The sequence below is a fragment of the Phodopus roborovskii genome, unplaced genomic scaffold, assembly GCF_943737965.1.
Source record: "Phodopus roborovskii unplaced genomic scaffold, PHOROB, whole genome shotgun sequence".
Lineage (NCBI taxonomy): Eukaryota > Metazoa > Chordata > Mammalia > Rodentia > Cricetidae > Phodopus > Phodopus roborovskii.
Window position 1 is genome coordinate 3,659,963 of NW_026126515.1, and position 21,524 is coordinate 3,681,486.

The 21,524-nt window shown below is 38.4% G+C and overlaps 1 protein-coding gene across 5 annotated transcripts in view; it reads left to right on the plus strand.

The window, feature by feature from the left end:
- Pcnx1 (pecanex 1) overlaps positions 1–21,524 on the plus strand; it is a 131,270-nt gene that overhangs the window by 72,094 nt on the left and 37,652 nt on the right. For 3 of the 5 annotated variants that reach the window (XM_051196259.1, XM_051196260.1, XM_051196262.1), the window contains 9 exons: positions 4,610–4,700; positions 6,130–6,187; positions 7,795–8,012; positions 11,199–11,352; positions 14,271–14,303; positions 16,243–16,414; positions 16,897–17,007; positions 19,686–19,777; positions 21,297–21,406. In XM_051196259.1, the coding sequence (XP_051052216.1) occupies positions 4,610–4,700; positions 6,130–6,187; positions 7,795–8,012; positions 11,199–11,352; positions 14,271–14,303; positions 16,243–16,414; positions 16,897–17,007; positions 19,686–19,777; positions 21,297–21,406 (1,039 nt within the window). The remainder of the gene's footprint in view (positions 1–4,609; positions 4,701–6,129; positions 6,188–7,794; positions 8,013–11,198; positions 11,353–14,270; positions 14,304–16,242; positions 16,415–16,896; positions 17,008–19,685; positions 19,778–21,296; positions 21,407–21,524) is intronic. The other 2 variants (XM_051196261.1, XM_051196263.1) reach the window with 1 other exon arrangement.

Sequence of the window (21,524 nt, forward strand, 5' to 3'; positions counted from 1 at the left end):
AGCACCCATGTGGTTGGTGGCTTCCAACTGCCTATAACTCCAGTTCCAGGGAATCTGACGCCCTCTTCTGACCAACACAGGCACTTCACTAAAGTGCTAAAGCCCACATTTAACCCAAATATGCACATGTGTGTGCGTGTGTGTACACACACACACACACACACACACAGAGAGAGAGAGAGAGTAATTAGAAATAAAATCTTTTTAAAAAAGAATTAAAGGGTTTTAGAAGTTTGGAACTCTGGGTCTAGGTAGAACACAGGTTAGTAAACTACAGCCTGTGGTCTCAGTGCAGCTTGATACTTGGTTTTGTAAACAAGAAAAAGAATTTATGTTTTGTGGTGACTTTATGATAAAATGACAGTTCTGAGTGTTACACCATGGAGTATTTGCTGCTGTAGTGGAAGTATGCCCTGGGAGAATGGAGCCTAAAAGGGAGGTGGATTTCAGTCTTTTGCAATAGCCAGCTTTATTCAGAGCATCGGACAGTTTATACTCTGAGACTTAAGAAGAATCACATAGGTAAAGTGTACAGTCACAAGGGCAAGCTGCATGTGTCTGCCAAAGCCATCTGTGGCAAAACATGTTTTTCCATAAAGGCATATAAACAAATAACAATAGCCAGTTATAACGACTAATATAAAATTGCTCTTATCCGCTACACTTGGGAGGGGCACAAAAGCACATTCCAGGTTTTGAAGAAACTGAGGTCAAAAGACTTGTCTCAGAATTCCCCTTGAGCAACTCCATTCTTGGATTGTGTTCTGACAAAAGGGTGTTTGGAACACAAAGCCTGAGAACTCATAGAGTTCTGGTGATGGGAGAAAGAACCCTATTAGCAGAAACACAGTGATTCATTTCTGTCTGGGTGAAAACTCAGGTTACCTTGGAGACTTAGAGTCACCGCTTATAGAAAGAAGTAGATGTCATCCCAGAAGTCAGAGCTTCTCTCTGAAAGTGTAGAGCCATGGAGAGATGGGGCATGATACCGGTCAGACCAGAAGCATTGGTACTTTTTGAGAGTCTATGGTCCCCCAATAGTCCTCTAAATCCATTTACATATCTCCTGTCAGCTTCTGTAGCTCCTTTCTGCCCTAAGAGTAACACTTCCTAAGTGGGAGGCTACAATAAAGCATGTGTCAGGTTCAGGCTTGATGGACCAGAAGCCGAAGGAGGATGCAGGAAAATAAAACAGCTCTTGTTGCTGGTTCCTGGAGGAGTAGAGAGATGTGCTCTAGTAGCTGCCTCCTCCCAATCCACATAGTTGTGTAGTGGAAGCATTAAGGATGCTGTAGGAGTTGCGAAGATGAGAGTCTATGCTTAACATCCCCAGAGTGTTGTGTACCATGTGCTGAATGCCCCATGTCTGGGAGTGTCATGCCAATGATGTTTAGAATGTCCACTCTGCCATTTCTGGCTTCAGTCCTCAGATATTAGGGCCCCATTGTTCGTGGCTGACGTTGTGCACTAAAGTATAATTTTCCTATTCAGAAAAGATTTTATATGATTAACAAGTTGAGTTTTGTCGGCACTAGCGTTAATTGTTAAATATTCATTGGTGAAATTGTTGGGTGCCTTATCTCTTGTCCTTAGAGATTGCCTTGTGATGATAATATAATTTTCACAAATTATAAGTACTAATTTTAATGTTTTACTTGGTCATAAATTGATTTGTTTTTCTTAAATAATGACTGAACCATTTAAACATGGTTAATTATGGGATGGAGAGGGTATACTGCACAGATAGATGCTCAGCTTTCTTCCTTAAGAAAGAATGTGCAGATCGAGGGTTTTTTGATTGCAGGATATTAAATGGATTCCTAAGAACATTTTGAGTTTCAATTTTAAATTTTGAATATTTTGTTATAAACATTGACATTATGTAGTTCTGTCTCAGGGGAATAGATTGCCTTTGCTAGGTTATCGAGTTAGTGCATTGACGTGTTAGTAAATGTTTCCTTGGATCCGCAGGCTGTATATTTTTAGTCCATTTTCCCCTGGTGTGTTCATCTTGTGAATAAAATGCAGTGCTAGCGGAGTGTTGTGGGCTCTGTGAAGAGATATAGGAGCGCAGGGGCGTGTTGCTGTGCAGCTAGGCTTGGTTTCCATGGGTGTGCTGTGATGTAGGCCGTGTGCCTGGAGCAGGTGACAAGACTTAGCAAATTCTCCAGAAGATTCAGTGTGGTTGAAGTCATGCCTGTCTGCTCGTCTCATTTCTAAGACATGTTTTATGATTCTGTTTAAATGTCTAAATTACATTGCTTTAATGTTTTAAAATTAAAATTTAGTGACATCGTTTCCCCCTTTTCATTTCCTCCTCCAACCCGTGCCTTGTATTTCCTTCCCCCTCTTTTTCATGGCTTCAGGCCTCTTTTCCTTTAATTGTTGTTTACGTGTCTGTCTGTCTGTCTGTATGTATACTCCTAAGTAAATTTTATTTTTAAATCATTTTAAAGTTGATGTTCTTCACTGTTGCATTTGATAGGTACAAAGAATATCTTTTGTTGATTGGTTGTATAGGAGTACTATTTTAAACATATGGAGACAGACAGAATACATTGCCAAAATTCTGTGTAAACTTTAGTATTCAGAAAATCCTGAAGTAATTGGAACTGTGGAATACAAAATTAACTGATTTCTGAAATATGTACAAATTGTATGCATTCCTCTCTTGTTGAACATTACACAGTCACATTTACCTTTTTTCATTAGCGATTTCTGCAACCCACTCTACCATACTTGAGGAAAATTTTCAGTGAATTCTGAGAAGTAAGCGGGTTGACAGATTTACCATCTCATTTTTGGCCACTAATGTGGTTTTTAAATTACTTGGGACTCACTGAAAGGGGAGAGAAAACAGACTTGGGCAGTCCATATATTTGTAGTTTGCCTTTAAAAGTAAAACTATACTGAGTGGACTAAGTATTTTTTCTCCTTTTATTTTTATATAATAAAGTATTGGAACTTGTCTCGCACCATATTTCCCCTTCATTGTGCATTTGAGGAGTCATCTCACTCTGTCTCTGTTGAAAGGCGTATTTCACTTAATTGTTTCCATGACTTTCCGTAGTATATTATTCTACAGACAATGCAATAGTAAACTTCACATTATCTAGTAACCAATAGAATGCAATCAAGCATTTATTATCCACTAGAGTAAAATGTTTTGTAAGTCTTTAATTATAATATCAGTGCGTTAGGAGGTCTTTTGTTACTTAAAAGTCCTTGTAATTTAGTATTTTCATTTGGACATAGAAAACTCTGACCTTTCACCCTGGCATTTAGTTGAAATACTCCCTTTAAGAGTCTTGATATTGGGTGACAGAAACCAGAACTCACTATATAATATTTATATGTATATATGAAATTGTGAAAGACCAAATTTAATTAAAAATTTTAAAGGTTGCTCATATTTAAGACTAGGATGTTGGTCCACTGCTTGTCTAGTGTGCATGAATTCCTGGATTGCATCCCCAGCACTTCATGAACTGGGTATAAATGTGCTCCGTTGTAGTCCCACCACTCTAGAGATAGAGAAATTCAGAAGTTCCTGGTCATCCTTGAGTAGATAGGGAGTTCAAGGCAGCCTGGGGACCAGACAGTGGAATCTCAGTAATTGCAGCTTCTAAAACAAACCCTGTAAATTCTCAAAGCCTAGACCAAACCATGGAGCTGCTTAAGAATTTGCCTTATTTCGCTGGTTTCTCAGCAGTTTACACTTACTTACATGATTTACTTACACACCTTCTCTGTCATAGTTACACCTCCATGGTCTCAAGGTCTTTGAAACACGACACCATGTTCCAAGCAGTGTCTCAGCTTTAAAATCCCATTATTTAAAACTATTGTATATAGTGGAGTTTGTTTTGAGACAACTGAGCTTTTGTGCTATTATTTTCTTGGTTTTTTTTTTTTTTTCATTTTATTTATTTATTTTTCCTTATTCTTTTCAAAGATGGAAAAGCAGACTATTGTAGACAGGGCCATGGTTGGAGGTGTAGGGCATTGCAGCAGGGGCTTCTTGGGAAAAGGGGTGGGATTGAGTGCAGCTCCCTAGGACTAGGCTTTAATTCTTAGGTTTTTAATCTGTGTACATTTTAGTCAGTTTAATTTTTAGATTCTATAGAGCTATTTGGTTTGAAGAGTTATCATTCCTAAATGCTCTTTTGGAAACATTGTATAACTAATAATGTTTATTAAATATTTTAATTAGTACCAACATTATTTAACTACCTTTGAGCCACTTTTGACTTTTCATTTCTTCTAAACAAAATAAAAATAACCATTTTGTTCTCGTGACGTTTGAACTGCCTCAAACTTTGAGCAGCTTTGCACAGTACCATTCAGGCCAGGTAGCTGGTGAATATCAAGTCACTCACTCATCAACTTGATCATTTGGGAGGGAAAAAGAAAGCTGACTCAAGTCTCTTCCTGTTAATACTTGATTATATATGCTGCTATTTTATCACCCATCATTCTGAACCGCATGAAGATTATGGTTTTAAAATGGGTTCTACAATTTTTATAAGAAGTTAGGAAATTTAGCATATCATAAAGGAAAACTTCTGGCTATCCTAATTACTCTTTTCAAAACTTGTTCATTTGCTAGGTAAGTTCTCATCTACGCTGTATGAGACTGGTGGCTGTGACATGTCACTTGTGAATTTCGAACCAGCAGCAAGAAGAGCATCCAATATCTGGTAGGTGTGGAGACATCAGGAGTGTGTGACTTGGATGTTCAAAGAGTTAACTGTTGAGGTATAGAAGCTTGCTTTAAAGCATATTTTTTCAAATGGACAGATACACTGTACACACTGCCGGTCTACACCATGATGTTTTGGAATATTGTATACATTGTGGAATGGCTACACCTACCCTGTTTATATGGGTTATCTTATTTTAAAAACATTTACAGTCTACTCTCACTCATTTTCAGATACACAGTGAATTGTTACTGTAAGTCACCATGTGAAATACAAATTACTTTGAAAATGTTTATATTGAGTTTGAGGCTTATCATAATTTTTTTGTTCCCATAGAATTAAGGGTTTTTTTTTTTTTTTTTTTTTTTTTTTTTTAGCGTTTTATTGTGGAGGGGGAAAGCACTATATTTAAAATATAAGTTATTCTGTACTTAAAAATTAAGTAAAAATTTTCATTATATCTTATGGGATAGTCTGTCCAGCTCAAATTGTAACCAGATGTCTGATGTCCTCCCTGTATAGCACAATATAAGAAGTTTATCAGAAAAAAATAGCTGCAGTGAGGTTCAGACTCAAAAGTTAGTTTTCTTCCATTAAATAATTTTCAGTATTTATTTCCTTTCAGGAAGGAATTTGCAAGGTAACAAAAATGTTAGGAGAATACAAACACATTAGATACTTGAATCATATAACCTTTTATAGTATAGAGTGTAGAGTGCATTGATTTTTTTTTTCCTAATGGCCATTTATTTCTTACTTTAGGGTTTCCACGGAATAATAGGCCATATGTGTCAATTGTGTAGCTTTGGGTGATTCATTTATTTTTCATGTGCTTTTTAAAATTCAGTCACTCAGTTTAGCAGCTAATTCTTATTTCGTAAATCCACCCTGACAGAAATTACTAAGTAGAAGGTTAGTTAATTCTGCAACAGTGGAGGTGTGGGGTTGGGGACCAGTGGAAGCCTGGTTACCACCCAGTAATTCGGCAGAAGTGTGTCCCGAATGCTGGAAATGTGCTGTAGCCTCAAGGCTTGACATGCAGACTCGACTGCCAGGCACATGCCAGGCACTTTTATATTATAGATTAAGTTTATTTTGTCTGTACTATTCCAGTCAGTTTAATTGCTTTCCATGGATTATCTCATTTAAACAAACGGTAAGACCCCTGTGATAGAGGCACTGTTATTTGATGTTACTGATGAGGAGTGAGGTTTGAGGATTTCAGTCAGCTGGAGAGGCAGTCTGAACTTGAGTGCGGACACAGTGCTCTGGGTCATAACTTAAGAAAATGACGATGTGTATTTTGGTATTTACATGGAAGAGTGAAGACAGTGAAAGTATTACCTGATTGTTAACTGATAAAAAAACAAACAAAAAACTCCAACAAGCCATTTACTCCCTTAAAGTCTTTTCCATTTTATTTTAGTGACACGGATTCTCATGTATCAAGTTCTACCTCAGTTCGATTTTATCCACATGATGTGGTAAGTGTTTTCATTTTTAATAATGTGGTACATGTTTAGATTCAATCTGAAGATTATATACAGCTATCCATTAAAAAAAATCACTCAAATTAATGAAATCCCCAACTATCACTTTTGTTGGAAACTATGGCAAAATCCCCTTTGTCTTGTCGCCATGGCTCTTACACCCTCACAGACTTTAGTTAGCCGTCTGTATGTGTGAGCCAGAAGTTGCCCTGGTTTATATTTTGCAGGTCTGAAAAGGCCCACGTATCATTGTATAATCTGGTTGTACCATATTTTTTTCTTTACATTTGTGTATTTTGTGTGTGCATGAGAACATACGCACACATGGAGGTCAGAGCACAACTTAAGGGACTGGGTCCTGGAGATTAAACTTGATTCTTCCGGCTTGGCAGCAAGTGCCTTAACCTGCAGAGCCATCTACTGTGTCCAGCAATTTCACTTTGAATAATATGATTTGGTACTGTTTTTTAACCATCTGTTGACTAACTAACTCACTTATTGACTAGCATATGTGATGGTGGAAAACCGAGTAACATTATATGAAAGTTATTGTATGGGAAAAATGGGGATTTTAAAACAGAGCTTTTGCTGTTAATATGCATAGAAAATAAAAGGGATGAAAACCTTATTAGTGAAGTGGATGGATCTTCTGAGGTATCTGTCTAATGACTGCTTGGAGATGAGTTGTGAGAAGGGCTTTAAGGCTGGTGCTATGAGGTGGCACAGAGCAGTGGTTTGCAGCCAGTGGGTATTTAGCTATATCTGAACACATTTGACTGACACACCTGGAGGAATGTCATTGTAAACTATAGAAAGGGGCCGGGGATGCTAAGAGACATTGTGTAGTGTTGGCACAGCCACCCATAGTGAAGATTTCTAGCCAAAAACATCTGTCATGCCAGAAGTGAGACACCCTAGACTAGATGATAAGAAAGTGTCTGGAGATGTATCAACCAGTATTTAATAATCAAAACCAGTGGTTTTTCTGGTCTGTTCCATTTGTGCTTGAATAGTAAAGACTTTGCCTGCTAGAGGCAGGAGTGGAAAGATGATCATAGTGTTGTTTTCCACTCTTAAGTCACATAGGACTCTAGAGACAGCAAAGTCCTGCCCTGTGCTGTGCCAAGTTTGGTAAACATGCAGTGTTTTCAGAGGAAGGGCAAACTGTAGGACTGGTGAATAGGAGGCCTAAAATTAAATCAAGTTAGTGCTTTGCTCTGTCGGTCTAGGTGAGGAGCCTGCTAACACAGAAGACTTAAAGTCAGTAAATCAGTAATGGGGCTGGAGGGAGAAATGAAGTGCAGTTCATAGCTTCTCGAGAATAGGGTTTAAATATGTCAGGGGAGGGAGGCCCCCAGCGACCTGCAGCAATGCTTTTCAGTGTCCTCGCCAGACCTTTCAGACACCTGTCCTAAAGGTCTGGTGATCACATTTGCTGTGTTTTATTTACTTCCTGTTGTCACCTTTGGTAGATTCCAAGTGTTATGGAGTTTTTATAATGAGTGAACTAGAATAAACAATTAGAGGCTTTAAGTAATTTACAAACTGAGTCCTGATTAGATCAAGAATATTTAACCCTTTCAGTGCTGGCACGTTTCTAGCTTTCTCGCCCACAGATTCGCTTGAACAGACTATTGACCATTGACACAGATCTGTTGGAGCAACAGGACATTGATCTAAGCCCTGACTTGGCAGCCACTTATGGTCCCACAGAAGAAGCTGCCCAAAAAGTTAAACACTATTACCGCTTTTGGATCCTACCCCAGCTGTGGATTGGCATTAACTTTGACAGACTCACACTCTTGGCGCTGTTTGATAGGTAAGACCATAGCATGGTATTAAAAATAGGAAAATTTCAGTTTAAAAATACTATCTTCATAATTACCTGGATATCATGTTGGAAAATGCTTTCTATTTTCATCCTCTTGAGATCAAACTTAAAGTAACAGAGCTTTTAAATACTAACTCTCTTAAGCCATTACAAGTTTTTTTTTTTCCCCTGTAACTCTAAGATGTTTACTTAAGGATATGTTTTATTACTAGTGTGAGCCATACCGTTGATTGTTAAAAGAGCACATGAAATATTTTATGATCTTAAGGTTATATATAATAAAGTTGGAAGAGGAACCCTCCTGCCCTGTTGTGTAGCACCCTGTTCTAGTGGCAAACACATTCATTTATTACAGACTTGGTGACCAGTAGCTGGTTCTAGTCAGCCAGTAGGAACAGTACTGGATTTACCTTCCCTGTGAAACAGAGACAGACAAAGCCCTTGGAGATGAGCCAGTAGATGGCAGTGAGCCTGAAAAGCGCGAGGTCGGTGGTGTGTACCCTAGTCACCACCACGCTGTGCGTTAAGTGTTCCTAGCTTTGTGACACAGGAAGGGAGAACATAGAGTTCAGTACATGTCTTGAGTTAGAGACGACACTGAGGGTCTTGAAGTCCATATTATAAAATACCACAGGAACGAGCTGTTGAGGGAACGGTGGGGACATGGGAGGCACGTAGCAGGCTTCCTTAAGCTCAGTAGTCCATGGTTAGCTCATGCATCTGAAGAGCTATCTGCTTAAGAAGACCTTGATTTAAATATATGGCCACACTAACCTCCTGTGCTGTACTTCAGACCTACCAAAAAAGTCATAAAAACAAGACCTAAAGGGATCAAAGTAGCCTAGCAGATATCCAAGACTTGTAGAAATCCACAAATACGTACCTCCACAACAAATAGTGACTGATACCTGGTATCATCTACTCAGAGGTCACCAGCTATGCAGAGTGAGAGCTATGCATGACTCATGGGAAAAAGAATAAATCAAGACCCACCTATAACTGGTAGGGATGTTAACTGTTAGCAGATACAGATTTTCAAAATAATTACAACCATGTTCTGTTTATTTGAAAAATTAAGTAGAAACATGAAAGAGAAAATAATTACTGAGTTGAATACTACAATGTTGCTTTTAAAAAATGTACTAGGTAGGATTGCTGGTAGTTAAAAACTTGGTTGAAAAAAAAAAGATCACTAAAGTCATAGGCACATGAGGAGAGCCATCTAGATGGACAACCATCTAGAGTGAAGCCATGACAGGAGCATGAAACCAAGATGAATGTGTTGTGGGACAGCTTCAAGAAGAGACAAGGCTTGAAGAAATAATGGTAGACACTGCATATTATATGAAAACTATCAAGAAGCCCAATGCACCCTAAGCAAAAGCAGCATGAAAAACCTACCCAAAGGACATACTCACTCAATTCCAGTGATTAAAGTCTTTAAAACCACAAGAAAAATATCAAAAGAATACTCCATACAGAAGAACGCATCTGTTTGCCTGAAAGTTACACGTGTAAGAAGACAGTGGGAACAGCTCAAGCACTATTGAAAGGAAAAGAACTGTCAACATACAGTAATTTAAATATCTTTAAAAATACCCCTTAAAAGCCCATGGAGCCAGGGGCTGAAGAGATGGCTCAGAGGTTGAGAGCACTGGCCACTCTTAATAGTGGATTTAAGAGCAGAGGATTTCTGTTGCTGTGAAGAAACTGTATGACCATGGTAACTCTTAAGAAACATTTGATTGAGGTGGCTTACTGACAGTTCAGAGGTTCAGACCTTATCATCATGGCAGGGAACATGGCAGTGTGCAGGCAGACATAGTGCTGGCTACTTCTACATCTTAATCCAAAAGCAACAAGAAGTAGACTCAGGCACTGGGCAGTATCTTGTGCATAGGAAACCTCAAAGCCTGCCCCCATGGTGACACACTTTCTCCCACAAGGCCATACCCACTCCAGTATGGGGGCCAGTTACATTCAAACTACAAGAGGATATTGCCAATGATAAAGGCTCAGTTTTACCTGTAAAACATAACAGTCCTAAATGTTTCTGTCCCTAAAACAGAGCTTCAAACTTTATAGGGGCTGACCATGTATCTTGGTGACACAGCACGTGCTTAACACACAAAAAGGCCCAGGTTTTCTTACCAACACCCCTACCACCTCAAAAGGTCATCAAGCAGAAACCAGTGGAATGGACTTGACACTAAGACACTGTTGTCTCTTGAATGGGGGATGGCTAGTGGCTGCAAATGTAGTATTGAGTTAATAAAAGTGAGCTTTTAAAAAATTTGTGATTATAAATTCTTTACCCACAGAAGAGTTAAGTATGTGGAAAGTTTTGAAAATAGAGACACATACCATAATCAATCCACGAAGCCATTATGAATAATAATTTGGTGTAATGTGTTTTTCAGTCTTTATCTTTTTTAGTAAGAAGACTTACACAGTTTTGTCATGTTTGGTACATATAGTAGACATGCTTTGCATATGTCACTTAATATTCTATAAATGTAAGATGTTTATGAATAAAACTTCCCAAGAAATGAATTGGGTAGATCTTTAGCCTTTGGTACAGATGAAAATCTTCTTTGTTTCTGTATGTGGTATCTTGGGCATCATGTTGCCTCTTTTACAATGTGAGTTTGCCGGGCATAGAATTGCCTCAGCAGCTTTGATAGAGGTGGCATTGGTGGTCTTAGTTATACTTCATTCTTAACACGTGTAAGAAACTGTGTTAAAGTAGTTCTAGTAAGTGAGTTAGTGGATTATTTCAGATGAAGATAAGAGATGGAGAAACAAAACCACTTGCTGTCAGATTTGGTTGTAAGCTTTATCTTATGAAATAACCTGTTTCCCAATTCCTAGAAACTTTTTTGAAATTTTTGCATTTTAAACTTTATGTCAGCTTTATTTGCTGTTTAGATTAGTTAGTTATTTTACAGCTTATTTCACAGAGAAGATGTTATTGTGTCTTCACCGGAGAGCCATGTCAGAGGACACTGTGCTGCTGCGGTGTCACAGGACAGCTGTCCACAGACAGTAGTTTGTTCTTCTGTGTGACATGCAATGTTCTTCAAAGCAGGCTTCATCATGATGTCTTCCCTATTTTCAGTCTGATGATAATCTCAGACTCATGGTAGACCTCTGTGTTAATTTTCCCATCTACAGAAACCGTGAGATCCTGGAGAATATATTAGCTGTCGTCCTGGCTATTCTTGTGGCTTTTTTGGGATCCATTCTTCTCATCCAAGGCTTCTTCAGAGACATCTGGGTGTTCCAGTTCTGCCTGGTGATAGCTAGCTGCCAGTACTCACTGCTCAAGGTACCAGTGTCTCTGCCTTCCATGCTTTGTCTAAAGCCATTCACCAGCTTACCACAAATATAACTTTTAGGTTTATTTTCTATGGGGGTTTACATTGGATTATGTAGGGACCAAAGCAGGGTGTAAACTTAAAAAAGTAATTGTGTATAAATTTAATTTACTAAAAACAAATTCTTTGTATTAAAAGAAAAGATTTGTTAAAATAAGAATTTGCATCTTTGAGATTTATTTCTGTTTAACTTACCAGCACTAACCTTTCTTTTCTCACCTTTGAGCCTTCTGTTCTATAGGTGAGACTTATTAAAATTGTCATTGGTAGGTACCAGTGTCAAAAACTAGAAATATTTTTTATTTTTATGGGACATCAAAAAGAAAATATTGACGTCCCTTTATTACTGACTGAGTAGTGACTCAGAAGCCACTGTGTTGTCTTGTAAATCATTTAAGAAAATGGGAGACTTCAGCACATCAGCTGATGTCTGGCCAAAATTTTGCCTTCTGCCTAAAACCAGTGCAGGCTGTTACCAGAGTGCCTCCTTTTTAATCAGCACGTCTTATTCTGCATAGGTTGTTACCCTTAGATGTGCTGGTGTACAGAACCCTCCCAAGGCTGCTGGTACAGCTGCTTCAGTGCTCTTGATATTTCTGTCCATTTAGAGCTAACATCTAAGTAAACTATCTAGGTTATTGTTCTTTCTGTAATGCCAGAGCATTCTCTGACATTTAACATCTGTTAATACTGGCTCCATTTCCATGTCCTCCTCTCCGCTGCCCTGTGACCTTGCACAGCTGGGTGGCTCTTGATCCTCAGATGACTTACTTATTGTTGCTTCTTTATTTTTTGTGTGTTGCTGACTGGGTGAGAATTCTTGGGCCTTGTGTGCCCTCCTCTTGGTTTATATAATTGCCAGCAAAGCAACTTTTATTGCTTTAGTCATCACTCCATGATACACATCATGTCCAGATTCAGATGTGAAAGTGTTGCCTCTTTGGTAAGCTTTAGTCCTGTATGTCTAACTGACAGGCAAGATTTGGAAAGAGCATTTTATCACTACTGGTCTATTGTTTTCTTTGTTTTTACAGTGTTAGGCTTTTTAAGTTCTTTTCTTCCTCCCTCAATAACAAGTAGCTAACTCTCTTTGATTAAATTTGGTATATATGTTAAAATTGCTATTTCTTATTCTTGTATTTTCCTCAGCCACCTTATCTATTCCTTTGTTGTCTTAAGCCATAAAAACTCATTCTCTGACTCTAGTATATCTTGTTTGTTAGTTTTGCCCACTATATTCAGGTCAGTGTGGTTAGGAAAGGAGAGAGGCAACAGAGTATTGTTGTTTAACTAGCTGATTAGAGTAGGAGTGCTGTCATAAACAGGAAAGGGAAGGCAGGAATCAGAGTTTCAGAAGGTTGAAAGATTATCCAGGCTCATATCCAGAGAAGGGCCAGAAGTCAGACTCTGCATGCTTGGTGTGGTGTGGAATTGCGGCTGGTGATGGACTGCCCTGAGAAAGGTGTGTAGTTTGCCACTGGAAATGAATGAGGATGGGGGCAAGTTCTGGTTGAGAAGGAATTACATGAGGACATTTTCACAGGCTACAGGAGGATTGCCCTTGATGATTTTGCTGTGCAAATGCAGATAATAAATTCAATTATCACTATTTAGTAAATCAGAATCTGTGAGTGGAACTGATCTTAGATGCTAACTCAAGTTCTATGTGTCTCCTGAGTGGCCTGCAAGATATGGCAGCTATCCTTGCCCATATTAAAGAGCTAAGCTGAAAGGTGGGCCTGTCTACTGTACACTGTCTCAGACCATTTAGCTGGGTAGTTGCAAGTTAATTGGCCAAAATAGGTAAAAATGAGGTACGGTGTGTGCTGTGTTTACTGTCAGTTCCCGGCTCTGGTGCTTCGTGTTTGGAATTAATTTTCATGATTTCTTGGTTGCAAGACATTTCCGTAAAGCACTTAAGAGTATCTTAAAAGTTGCTTGTGACAAAAAGAACTGTAGGAATGCTGGAAGTGGGAGAAATATTGTTCCCCAGGGAAGAGCCCCTTAATTGATTATTCAGTACCAAATAGTCAGTCCTGAAAACATACACACAAGTAACATACAGACTGAGCAGGTTATACTTAGAAGTATGTGTGTATATACATATGTGTATGCAATAAAAGCTCTTAAAAGGCCATGAATATGTAAGAGGGTATATAGGAGGAGTTGGAGAGAGGAAAGGGAAGGGTGAAATGTATAATATCAAAAAAAAAAAGGAAGTAGTTTAAACAAATGAGATAACACGCGCACACACGATTATTACCCATCTTTAAGGAATGAATTGATAGTGAAGGCAGGCAGATCTCTTTGAGTTTGAGGCCAGCTTGATCTACATAGTGAGTTCTGGGACAGCCAGAGGTATATAGAGAGACCTATCTCAAAATAAAATAAAATAAAATAAAATGATATAACTGGAGAGCATCATGTTAAGTGAAGTAGACCAAATCCAGAAAAAACAGATATTACAGATATTTTCTTTCAAATGCAGAACAAAGATTTAAATATCTGTATATACACATATGTATAGTTAGATACACACACATTTATAGAGTTGGATACATACATAGTTAGGTACCAAAGACACACACACAGAGAACTGGGTATTGATTAGCTATGAAAGTCGAAAGGGCTGTACCGTGGAGGGGAGGGGTACGGGTGAGATGGAGAGTGGATGGAAGTAAGGACAGATGTTACTAAGCATGTGCATATGTGCATTGAAAATCTCATAATGAAGCCCGGCATTATGTGACTTAATAAAACATGGAAATAAACTCTCGGGTTTTTGATTGTTTGTTTTGTTTTGTGTTCAGTTGTTCGTGAAATTCCTAAGACTTGCGTGAAATAATGTATCTTTCTGCTTCATTTTTAGAGTGTCCAACCAGATTCTTCTTCTCCCAGACATGTAAGTCTCCTGGAAGGACTGTAAGTTACAGCTCCTTGCCCCTAACCACAGCTTGTAGTTTCCCCTGTGTGTACCTGGTTGAGTTACATTTGTGCCTGTTGTTTCGTCAGCTACACGCTGTGTAGTTGGTTTATGAGCATGGAAGGGCTCTGGATCCTGGTTGACATGAGCATAATAACTCATTTTTCTGACAGCTTGCCCTAAGAGAATGTCACTTAGGCAGACGTAATCCATATAAGCTTGATTGTTTGCATTTACTATAATTTGAAAATAAATAGTGAATGTGTATTGAAAATAGAATTTTGAAGTAGGAAAACTTAATTGTAGGTGAACAATTAAGAGCAAGAATAAAATGGTGTACTGCATTCAACTGCTATTTAAGACTTGTGTTGAGTACCCTGTGTCTGCTGATCTGGTTCTGGCTCTAACAAGTCATTTGTTTACTAGAGGGACCCAAGAGTGACCTCTGTACAGTAGTGCAAAACTGGGATTGGGAGCGCATACCTTTTATTGTAGAACTTAGCAGATTAAAGAAGGAAGGTTATAGGGAGCTCACAGCAACCAGAGTTACATAAGTTCTAGGCCAGTATGGGCCAAAGAGTGAAAATTTGTATTGTTTTTTTTTAAAAATGAATGAGTGAATGAGTGAACTAGTTTAAAAAATAAGCTCCAAGAATAGTGTTTAATATAATTATTTTGTCCTTATATTGAAGTAGTTAATGCAACCAGAACAGAAAGTAAATCAAGCGGGGAAATGGTTTCCTTTTGATTGATGATGTTTGTCATCTGTAAGAACACTTTTGAAGTGTATTGATATGTGGACCATTACTGTGCAGCTGAATTCTGACTTGCAGAACAGTGTCAAGGGGAATAATAGAAAAGCTGATGCCTGTCCCCCAGACTCCTGGGTTAAATCCTTGTGTGTGGCTCAGCCCCTTCCTTTCTCGCTCTGTTCTCTCTTCCCCTTTCCTTAGAGGTTAGAGCATTTGGGGATGGGAATGTATGTCCTCAGTGCATCCATCATGCAAGGATGCTTTGGTACTGATTTACCCCTCTGATGGTGGTATGAACTTTGATGAGGATGTTGCTTGAGATTTCCTCACATCTGCAGTGTTAATGTTTGAGCTGGACAAGGTTTTCATAGAGGCCAGAGATGCCATCCGTGTACATTGTAGGAACCTCTCTGACTTCTCCCAAGTAGACTGTTGCCTGTAAGAATAGGTCTGCAATTGCCAAATGTCCTCTAGGAAGAAAACAGCCTCTCTGTTCAGAACTTCTACTCTACTACAATTCATCATTTTCACTCTTGTACTTCTAAATCTCTTATGGGAAGTACTTTTGAGTCTGTATGCATATCTTAGTGTTTCACAGACTTCTACTAATGTGTTTTATATCTTCTGGTTTCTTGTTTGATTCCGATATTGTCTGAGTAGCCAGATATTGATCTTACAATTCCTTTATTGTCTGTTAGTTTATTTCTTACTAAAAGGAATATTTTTTTTTTCTTTTGTCTTAACTGGTCGTTTGTGGTGTTGATAACGAACTCAGGACTTTGTGCATGTGAGACAGTCATTGCACCACCACTGAGCGGTACCTGAGCCCTTTCTCCGTCTTTGTGTGTGTGTGTGTGTGTGTGTGTGTGTGTGTGTGTGTGTGTGTGTGTGTGTGTGTGTGTGTGTGTACTTCTGGATCTAGTTACATGCCTATTAAAAACAATGGGTTCATACTGATAACTCTGATTTCTGATGGTATCACAGGGTTCATTCTATTCCTCCCCCTTCCTATATTTGTCCTTGACATTTTTCTGCAGCCATCAGAAACCTGCTCTTCATATAGAAATGGTTCAAACCATTAGAACATAAGCTAATAGTGACCTCAGGAGTTAGTTTTGCCTTGCAAAATGAACTAAACTGACAGCAAAAAAATTTATTGTTTACAGGGTCATAATCGTATCATTGCCTACAGTAGGCCAGTTTACTTCTGTTTATGTTGTGGTCTTATTTGGCTCTTGGATTATGGCAGTAGAAATCTAACTACAAGCAAGTTCAAATTATATGGAATAACTTTCACCAACCCACTGGTGCTTCTATCGGCCAGGGATTTGGTTATAGGTGAGTCATCTTGAAGGTATCTCTGATATTAACATTAGTTTGTTCACCAACAGTTTACTGAGAAACAGCTGTAGAGCTACTAAGAATGAAAAAATTAATGGTGAATAAATATAGTAATTCTGTTCTTGATGAGGATATAAGGTAAAGTTGTTATTGTTATTATTATTATTATACATTTTAAGTTCATGTTATGTTTTAAAAGAAAATGGTTGAAATTATTTTTTCTCTGTGCTGGAACTTAAATGTAGGGCCTCATGCTTACCAGGCAAGTGCTATATCCCAGCCCCTTATGATGATTTTTTCATAGGTGGAAGAATGTAATATCCAATCAGCCCTGTATGACAGTAATTTTAGATAATACATTTTAAAAGTCATACAGTAGGAAATGCTAAATGTTAAATTTGATTTCATTGAGTATGGGCTTTAACTGAACAAGAAAATGGATGCAGTGTTTTTTAATAAACTTTTCTTTCCTTCCATAGTGTTTACACTCTGTTTCCCAATAGTATTTTTCATTGGTCTCCTGCCTCAGGTGAACACGTTTGTAATGTACCTTTGTGAACAATTGGACATCCACATCTTTGGTGGGAATGGTGAGTAAATTACAGTTGCTATAATATGGGTTATGAAATAATAAACTGAACATTAAAATATTTCTCCATTTTTCACTTTAGAATTGAGATAAGCAAATAAAAGGTTCCTATTTCATTATTGAAGAACAAAAGTTGTAGAATAGTACCCATCCCTATCCATAGATGATAAGTTCCAAGCTGTACTGTGGCTATACCTGTAGGTACTACAAATAGTAGGAACCTACATGGACTATTTTTCCTGTATTGTGCTTGCTTGCATACCTATGATAGAGATTAGTATATACATTAGGCACAGGAAATAAGCAGCAATATCTAATAATGAAGTACGACAATTATGCAGTTTATCCAGGCAGCCTGGATGAAAGTGTGAGCTTTTTGTTCAGTCTTTAGGCAGTGATGCAAAGGATGATACCTGCTTTCTTCTCTGATCAGCATGCATTTGTACATGCAGGTGTGTGCACCTGCACACTCAACATATAACAAAAGGATGACACCTGCACCCTCTTCTGGCCTCAGTATGCATTTGTACACATAGGTGTGTGCACCTGCACACTCAACATATAACAAGGATGACACCTGCACCCTCTTCTGGCCTCAGTATGCATTTGTACATGCAGGTGTGTGCCCTTGCACCCTCACATACTACAACCAAGTAAAAGTTATGGGATGTGGCCTCTCTCTTCTTTTACCTGGGGTTTTCTATGGACTGTGTTTGGATCATAGATGCCCACAGGTAATGGAGCCTATGGAAAGTAAAGCTGCTGGAAAGGAGGGGCTACCATGGAGATTTTACCTGGGATCTGTACTCATCATCAGATGTTTATAACATCATCTGTGCTGAGCAGGTTGAGGTGTGATTGTACTTGGATTTTTGTACTGGGGTGTGCATTTGGCATGTCCATGTACTTGTGTTCAGAGCCATGGCCAGAATCTAGAAGCATTTTATTAGATCAACTTTTAAGAATTATCTCTGTTTTTAGAGTAGAATATGTATATATTAATTAATAAATTAGAAAAACAATGTCCTTGCCATGCATGTATTTTATCTTCTGAAAAAATCCACTATTCATCTGAAAGATTGAACTTGACAGCAATGCTACTGTAGTTGAGAGAGCATGTCCTTCATCATCTAACATTTTGTGGGAAAAAGAGTATGCACACAGGAAATATTAAAAAGGAACATCATTAACCTTATATTTATAGTTCTTCACACTTCACATTTGTGATCCTCATTTGCCTTCTACAAACATGCACTGAAATCATCTGTTGATAAAATGTGGATGGTGTGGCTTAATTGTCAATTTGATGTGCATCGGGTCGAGTGTGTGATGTGTGCATGTGAGTGTAGGTGGGTGCACCTGTGTGCATGCCTGCACACTGAGGCTGCAGGAGGACGCCAGTGCCTCCCTCTCCCGGTCTCTAACCCAGCCAGAAGTTTGCACTTTGAGCTAAGCTGACTGGCCAAGGGGCTCTCAGGATGTGGATTCCATCTGTTCATACTCCACACACAGTGGTAGAATGCCCAGCTTTTTATATGGGTGTTGGAGATTTGAACTCAGGTCCTCATGCTTGCACAACGAACACTCTTACTCTCAGAGCCATCTCTCCAGCTGATCGACTTAAATTGTAAATAGAAAATAAAACTTTTCTGTGTTGTTGTAGATTATACTAGCATGCTTTCTTATGTTTGAATGTGTGTAACTTAAAACAGCTGGTTTCTTTGCTCAGTTCAGCTTAATGAGTAGGGACCCGCTGTTGATTTTGTGCTGAAGTACATGGAGAGGTCTCTGTGTAGGTGACTTAGAGTATTGGACTTTGTCATTGTAAGTTACAAAGTGCAGAGTGTTAGGTTTATAATAACAAATATTCCCTATGGATTTTCCTTAGATCACTATGTAAAATTACATTTAGGAACTCTCATTTATATTTTTAATAACAGGTAACTCTGTTAACTATGCCTGCTTCTTATTCCAAGTAATCCTATTGGGTCAGCTGCTTGTTGACATTTTTAGTAGTCAGATAATACATATATTTTTGTGTGAATTGATTAGCAAACTGGAATACAGACTTACTGCCTGGAGTAAAGCAAGCCTCCTGTTTATTTCAGACCTTTGCAAGCTTTGTTTTTAATACATCTTATTAATGTAAGATGCACTTTTCAAAAAAAGGGTTTTTCATATTTTTAATGGGGGAGGGGTGTCTGTGGAGGCCAGAGGCTCCAGACCCCTGGAGCTGGAGTTAGAGGTGGTTTTGAGCTGTCCGATGTGGCTGTGAGGAACCAAATTTTAAATGAGCCTCACCTGCTCTTAAAACTGAACCAACTCTCCAGCCCCACAGCCTATTAGAGGTATAAATGTTTCTTCTGAGACTCTGAGGTAAATGTGTTTTATCAAGGACTAAAGATAGCAAGCAGGAAATGATAGGTGATACCTAGGATTTGAGCACTTGGGAGGGTAAGGCAGGAGGATTGCTGAGAGTTGCAAGCCAGCCTGAGCTAAGAGAGACTCTGTCTCAACAAAGTAGAAGACTTTGTCAAATCTTACGAAAAAGATGAAGTAGCTTGTTTTTAAAAGTCACATGAGTAGATAAGTATTGTGCTACTTGGTATGGTTTTTGTGCATTTGAGTTGTTTACGGTAGGTGTTTTAATCTTGATTTCCTTCCTCTGTCACTGTCTAGCCACCACCAGCCTGCTCGCAGCGCTGTACAGTTTCCTCTGCAGCATCGTGGCGGTCGCCTTGCTGTACGGGCTGTGCTATGGAGCTTTAAAGGTAAACAGCAGACTGTATGTGTTCTGTGTCTGTGTCATATCTCTGCTTGAATGCTTAAAACTGACTGCTGATTCCATGCTGCCCTGCTTGAGATACTTTATCACTAATTTCCCTGCCTTCTAATGTTGATCTATACTCTTACTCTGCCTTACTCTGAATTTTAAAGCACTTTGACAATCAGTCATTATTAAAGGAAAATTCTTTTCTATACAATAATTCTAGGTTACTATTTAAAAGTTTATTAAAATGAGATTCACCTGGAAGAGAGTCAAGCATAGTATTGCAGAATATGCAGTTAAATGTCTATTCTGGTTAAGAATATATGTAGCTACTACCTCTCGTCAAGATTTGTTTACATTTATAAGAACATGTTTTTGTTGGGGTATAGCTTAGTGGGAGAGTGTTTGTCTAGGCCTGATGTTTGCTCAAGGCCAGATGCAAAGCAAAGCAAAACAACAAAACTGAGTCCAAGGGCTACAGTTGAAGGTACACGCCAGAGACACAGCACCAAGGCACACTGTTGGCTTGATTTATGGAGATGTCATTGAGCCCATGAGCCCCTTTTGGAAATTTTAACAGTAGTTTATAACCCCTCACATATCTCAGGATGTTTGTTTTTAATTAAAGCAAGATGATGAGAAAATAGTACAGTTCAAATTGCTGTGAGAAGTGACTCCCTTTCTGCTTCATTTTGTCTGTATTTTTTTTTTTTTTTTTTTTTTTTTTTTTACAAAGTGCCTACTGTATAAGAATGGTGCTAAAAGCCATTTCTTGTCTGTGAGGAACTCGTAGGTCAGCTACAGTTTCCAAGTCAACCAACATTCAGAGTCTCGAGTGATGCAGGCTAAAAACTATGCTGAGCTTCTGGGCCCCAGTGTCAAAGAGTGTATGCTTCACTGAAGCTAGGTCCCATCAGTATATTTGGGGGACTGTATGAAAAAAGAAAAGAGGGCTAGAAACAGTTAAAGTTTGGAAAGAATTAAGGAAATGTAGAATATAGCTATGAAACATGTGGATATAAGATGGATTGTACTCTAGTTTTGTTTTTTAAAAACTAGAGTTGATTTATATTTAAGTGTAAAGAGGAAAATAAACTCAATACCAACTATAAAATGAACACTACTTAACATGTGAGAAATGATAGCAACAAATGTAAATAATATGAATAAAACTTTAATACCAAGAGGTATTAAAAGGGAGAAGAAGACAAAAGAAATTTAGCATCCAGATCCCAGGTCTCCAGAAAACAATAACTAATGTGGTGTAGTGTTCTTGAGAGACAGGCAGGATTAGGAGTTCAAAGCTATTTACAGCTACATAGCAAATTTAAGACCAACCTGAGCTACACTGAGACCCTTTATCAAATGAAAAAGAAATCCAAATTCATTTGGAATAAAGTACAGTTACTAATATTGCTAAAACATCTTAAACTTTGAATTTACTGTCTCTAAAATATTGATATAAGAGTATTATATGCTAAGTTGCAAGCATCTTTTTCTCTGATTTTTTTTTCCCTCAGGATTCATGGGATGGCCAGCACATTCCAGTGCTTTTCTCCATATTTTGTGGTTTGTTAGTGGCTGTGTCATATCATCTCAGCCGACAAAGCAGTGATCCATCTGTACTCTTGTAAGTGAGATCCGTCATTACTGTTGAACATTTCAGTATGTGGCATCTCTGTAGTCCCTACAGCTCCTTTCCCAGTGCCTAGTTGAGAGCTGCCCGATGTGAGTGCTGGGAATTGAGT